The following is a 6,566-nucleotide window of genomic DNA, read 5'->3' on the forward strand; positions in this document are numbered from 1 at the left end:
TTGACACGCAATCTATTACTGTTATTTGTCATTGATAAAAACATCAAAACCTTTATAAAAAGACATCAAAGTTAGAATCGTCGACGAAAATAAAGATACTACATCTCAAGACAATTAAAGAACATTACTATGAAATAAATGAATGTTTAAAAAACACACACATAGCGTCTTCAATCCGACGTGGTCCATGTCATGTCATTTTCAAATATCCAATGACAAACTTCAATGCGACCCGGACCAGGTCCAAGAGCCACGAAAGCTGCATGACCTGGGCTCCATGATGACGTGTCAATATGACATATAGCAACACCAGTGTTTATCTTTGCCTTACTATCCACGTCATGTATATCGGCCACGTAGACTCTCACTTTCGGTACAGAGTGGCAATAATACATTAGGTATGGGTACAAGCTTTGATGGCAGGACACTGACTTAGTCAACTTACCACCATTGACTCCTTTGACTTCACCTATCATCACTTCTTCCTTTGACCCTTTAACATTTTCGGTTGTTCTAGCCACCACATCGTGACCCAAAACTGAGACCGCAAAGTCGACCATGTCCTCGATTGAGCCCACACATTGTTTGGTTTCACCTGGGCTTGGAGCCCTCTCACATTCTGAGAGCGTGTGGGTTATAACACGCTCCAGAATGGAGTTGTCTTTCGCTTGGAAAATTTCTTTCACGTTATTTAGTTTGTTAGATGCAAATGGTAAATTTGATGTAATGGCCCGGGGTAAAAAGGACCGTTTAGGCATCTTATCGATGATGTCAGGCATCATCATAACGATCCCTTTTTTTAACATTTTTTCCCTAAAGAATTTTACCGGTTCGATCCATTTATTTACCAAACTGCCATCAACCCTCGTGGAACCCTCTTTCAAACCGGGCTTGGTATATTGACCAAATGTGACACCAGTTTTAGTATAATCTTTGAACGTTGTATTCAAAGCGTAAATACTAAAACTGGTGTGTTGACCCGTAGATCCTTTACCATATTCCTTAAACGAATCCGATCCCGGGTTAAAAGATTTCCCATAATTCACAAAAATCGATTTGCCAGAATTCGATTTCTTACCATATGACAAAAAACTATCCGTACCCGAGTTCGCATTATCACGATAACTCACAAAACTATCCGAACCCGCATTTCCTCCACCACCACCATACGCCTTAAAATCATTTTTCGGGTTATTAGCATTAGATGTATACCCCTTGAAACTATCATTAGCCGCATTCGCCAACTCACCATAATGTGAAAAACCCGACCCAATTACATTCGACGTATCCCCATAGCTCGTAAACCCCACGGGTACACCATTCCCATTTTTGGCATAGTTCGAAAACTGTTGGCTCCCAGAATTTGTATCATCCGCATAACTCTTAAACGACATGGGATGATTATTCCCATTGGCAGAGTAAGACCCGAACCGAAGATCCGGCACATTGACACGTGGCATATACGAAGTGAAATCACCCGTGCCCCCAGTGGCATCGGTGGCATAGCTAGTGAAATTTGAGGTAGCTACATTGGCATCAGTAGCATAAGAAGTGAACCCTTCATGATGGCCCGTTGATCCACCACTATATTTTGTGAACCCACTAGAAGCAAAGTTTGTATTTTCTGAGTAGTTTTTAAAAGTGTCCCCACCCCCAAGGCGACCTGGGCTATAGTTAGAGAACCGTTTAGAGTCGTAGACCGCAAAATCAGAGTCTTTAGCGTTGACCCGGTTTGTGGAGGTGGATTCGGAAAAACAGCATAAATTGGCTAAAGAACAAAAGGATGGTAAGTGAGATGAAAGAGTGTGATTAGTAGCTAATTTTGTGAATAAAGAGAATTCTAAAGGTGGAAGTGGAGATGCTTTTGATAAAAGAAAAGATGGTATAGGAAGTTTATTGTTGATTTGGGATTTCCAATATCGAGTTAGAGAAGATTTAGGTGAAAATGGATTTGATTTATTAGCTAATGATGATGAATCTTGTGTCTTTAAGGCTAAGGAAACCTGCATGTATATGTTATGATGGATGTATTAGTGATTAACAAGATAGGTTAGTACAAATTAAGACAAAAGACAAGTTAATTAGTTAAGAAGAAGAAGAAAACAAAACATAGAACTCACATTGAATAAGGATGGTAGTAATAGGAACAAGAAGCAACAGAGATTGAGTTTGACTCTTTTGTCCATCTTTGGTTTGTTTTGTGTATGTATGTGTAAAAGTTTGGTGTTTAGTGTGTGAGGTAGTGGTGTGATTTAAGAAGGGAGTGGGATGACATATGAATCCTTAGAAATAAATTGTGCAATTCTTTTGTAATTTGTTTTTTTTTTCTTTACAACTTTTTCTTTTACAAGCAATGGGTGAGTACAATGATATTAACTTTATTTTTTTTTCATGTGTACAAATTTCCAAATAAATCAAGTATGTTTTGGTATCTTAGGAAAAGGATTGACTGATTTGAATAAGTTAGTGTTGTAGTTGGGGGATGGTATTATATGGTACAATATGGGCATTAGGTATGACTACCAACTATTTGTCACTGACTCACTTACAAGATTTCATATATAAAAGCTTGAAATGAAAGGACCAATATGGGTGCCTTCTTGGGGACATTTTCTTTCTCCTTTCCCTTTTATGTGTTCTTTTACAGAAATGGTGAAAAAGACACCTCATGACCATGCTTTAATTTTTTAATAGCACAATGCTAATTTCTACATGATTTTCAGCTAAGTAACAAGATGTATAACATGGTTACAGTACAATTGAAACGTGCTAAATTCCAAGCAAAGATGATGTGATACTCTTGTTTAATTTGGCTGGAGATGTCTTCTTGAATGTTATAGTTTTAAAACACATATCTATAGTACAAACTTTATCTTTATTGATTTTTACTGCTTAACAATGACTTCACAATTAATATTGTTTGATGATACAATTAATACTCATCAAATATTTTAATATACTGGCATAATAAGTTTTACAAAGATGTTTTATTCAACTAACTGAAATTGGGTAAACTTTGTTGGGCAAATTAAAACTAAATTTGGAAATTGACTTATGAAGTAATGAGAAATCGATGTTTTATTAGATCTTTTTTGTAGAGCTGCATGGTGAGCTTAAACTATCTAGCGTTTTCTATGTATGCTAGAAAATGAGGTCATTTTTCATCATTCGGTTATCACTAACCGGATTTTATTTCTTTGTCGCTATAAAAAAAAGTTAAACAATAAATTTTGACACCACCAATTTACTTGACCACCAAATGATTAGCATTTATTAATACTCCATTGTAGTTTCTCTCACCTTGATCCATGACATTCACTGACAGGGTTGGTTAGTGGTTACCAAAACCTTAATATTAAATAACTTGCATGAAATTATAGGCATATATGTAATAATAAATAAATAAAAAAAAGACAATCATGGTGGGGAACAGGATGAATAAACCACCCCATTTATGAGTATTCGGAGAAATATTGAACATATCACAATTAAAAAGATGAAATAAATAAAGTTAATTTCTTGACTTATACAAGTATTTCTTTACTTATTAATACTGAATGAACTGACATCTTTTTTTCATCAAATTAGTTTAAAAAAGAAATAAAAAATGGATGGAAACCTTAATAATTCAATATATCTATGGATAATGGATAGGTAGAGAAAAAGTTGAAGCAATTGTTATGAACATACGGTTAAAATTGACTATCATAAAAATACGAATTAGACCATATCTTTATACATTAGAGTTAAAAGAGGCATACAAAACATTAGGTAGATCTAATACGATGAGTAATAGGTATAAACAAATGACCAATATCTAACTGATGCACAGCTTACAATGAATTTAAGATTTAAATAAGGGGGAAGGACCAAACAATATAGTGGAATAGATTCCTCCCTGTAACAGGGGCATCAGTTTCAAAGGCCAAAAAATATGGGAGGATGTATGAGACAAAAACATGCCTGCAGGAATCTTAATGAAAGTTTGCAGTTCCACAAACCCACCACTGTCATATTACACTATCCTTCTTTCCTTACTCCTAAACCTATTTAACTCATTAAATGGTAAGCTGATGTTGAGACAATTTTAGCATTTTTTGAAGTTTAGTTTATATACTACTCATTATCATTATTTTGTACTAAGAAGGTAAGATAGATGAGCCAACACAACATAAGATAAATAAGCCAACACGACAAACAATATTCAAAATCTTCGTTTATGTTTATACCATTTATGAATGCATAACTCTTAATTTTTTCAATAATGCCGACTACATTCTTAGAAGTGACGGATCTAGACATTTGAGCTAATGGGGGCTAAATTAAAAATTCATCGCTTGGGTCTTTTATTCTTCTTGGGGTTGAGTTCTTTTTTCCATTTTGACTAATATTCAATATAAAATACATCAAATTTTATTGCTCGCTTATAAGTCGTTAGGTCGGTCTTCCCTACCTACAATGAATTGGATCCACCTATGAATGTTACCATTTCATTGAAATAAAAAACAAGCCGTTCCCCATTAGAACATAATACACTCTAACACAAAACCATAAAAAAATAGAATGAAAAATAAAATAAAATGCACACTAGATACATAAAATATGCTTAGTTGAAACTTCATAGATTGCATCATACAAAAACTCAACTCTTGGCGAACCAAAACTTTGGCCACACATGACTTCACTATTTGGTTGATTTTCTACTTGCAAATAACTAACAAATAATAATAAATAAATAATAAATAGTAAACAAAATCCATTGTAGTCTTGCACCGTCTCACTTTTTGAATTTTGCATCTTTTATCCTAGCTATTTGCTTTACTTTATTTGTTTAAATATATATCTAGCTTTGCATTACAATATTAGTCTTTGACATGTGTTATATATGTAGAGAAAAGTGATTATGGGGTTGTTATGCACCCAATTTGAGTGAAAAACCTTTTACATATCAATAATTTTATATTTTAAATAAATGATTGGTCCCTCATGGTATTTATGGTGTAAAAAAAGTATGGTGCTCACCCAATTTGGGTGAAAAATCACACATACTAATATTTTAATATTTTGAATAAATGTTTGGCCCCCATGATTTTTATGGTTTAAAAAAAGATATGTGAAGGGTTTTTCACCTAACATAGGTGTCTAACAGTCTCATATTCACTTCCCTATATATGTATTGCTGTTAAAATATATAATTTATGTTTACTATATTGGGATTTCAAAATTGTTGGTACCACCTTTTCGATCAGTTTGCACAACTTATTTGAAGTATTAAATATTTTCTTGAATGTTTTTGGGATTTAGACCAATTGGACATTTAATATTCCTTATATCTTTCAGCCAAATGTTGGTCACGGGTTCAAAACCTTTGAAAAGCATATTGAGGAAGTCTTTGCCAATGAGGTGGAGCATGAGGGTTTTTCTCTAGCATTATCTAGTTTTCTCCAGAATGGTAGTGGGACTTCCACCGTCAGTCATACGGCTCATGCCCTCGGATTGACTGTGCTGGTGACGTGATCGATCTCTACCGGACGATGAAGAGGCATGTCGCTGAGTCCAATCACTACTGTTAAAAAAAAATATTTTCTTGAATGAAAACAACTTTTGATTAAAACACAAAACTTTGCAAGAAAAAAGTATTAATTAAATGTCTACATAAGCCTACCTTATTCTACACATTCATGACCAAGTGAGCAAGTGATTATTGTATTGTCAATTAACTCTTGGTCTGGTTTAGCGGTAAAAAAAGAGGGGAGAAGTTTTGCCTACCCGAAAATTCTAGATTTAAACCCGAGCATTGGCGTTTAATCCATAACTTGATAAAAACTAGCCATTAACAACTAACATTTGCCGTTAAAAAAATACTATGAAATCACACATAAGTATTTTAGATATTTGATCATTAGCAATTTCCATATTAAAAAATTACTGTAAAAAATGTATAGTCAAATTCCAAAATAAATGGCAAGACCTCTCACAAACACACAAGGCAAAATTATTTTAAATAGTACAAAATTCAATTTACCATCATTCAACTCAATACAATTTCTTTTGTATTTGTAAAACAAATATGAGATAATATATCAGTAAAGGTGGTAATGCTTAAAGCAACACTTGCAGTAGCTTTATGTTGTACAAGTTCAAAGATATGAAATAGCTTTTTATCTCATACCAAAATCATATCAAGATATGCAATAGCTTTATTATCTAAAAAAGATCAGGAATAAATACCTTATACATCAGACAACACCATCACACCAAGTAGAACTTTAAATCATTATTGATGATTGATCTGTTCACATCTCGCCAATGTATAGTAGTAATATGGACTGTTAATATCAAATAGACCCAGAAATAAGAAATGTATAAACCATCATTTCATGTAACAGGTTTGGAGTCTGAACAATGTTGATTAGCTTCTAAAAGAACAGTCGGAAAGCAGCAGTGACAGTCTTCAAAAATCTGATGCTATATTTTCTTCATTCCTATTTATAATTTATAAATTTTCATGGCATGTCTGGTGGATTGATACAACAACAATACCCAATCACGACATAAGTAGGATA

At 33.7% G+C, this 6,566-nt stretch overlaps 1 protein-coding gene across 1 annotated transcript; it reads right to left on the reverse strand.

The window, feature by feature from the left end:
• Window positions 1-2,297, reverse strand: LOC122579284 (polygalacturonase 1 beta-like protein 3). Its single transcript, XM_043751420.1, has 2 exons — window positions 2,121-2,297; window positions 1-2,003 (listed from the first exon to the last, which is right to left on the reverse strand). The coding sequence occupies exons 1-2, from the start codon at window positions 2,184-2,186 to the stop codon at window positions 171-173; spliced, it is 1,899 nt and encodes a 632-aa protein (XP_043607355.1). The 5' UTR covers window positions 2,187-2,297; the 3' UTR covers window positions 1-170.
• Between the last annotated feature and the right edge of the window lie 4,269 nt (window positions 2,298-6,566).

This window comes from Erigeron canadensis, chromosome 8 (assembly GCF_010389155.1).
Source record: "Erigeron canadensis isolate Cc75 chromosome 8, C_canadensis_v1, whole genome shotgun sequence".
NCBI lineage: Eukaryota > Viridiplantae > Streptophyta > Magnoliopsida > Asterales > Asteraceae > Erigeron > Erigeron canadensis.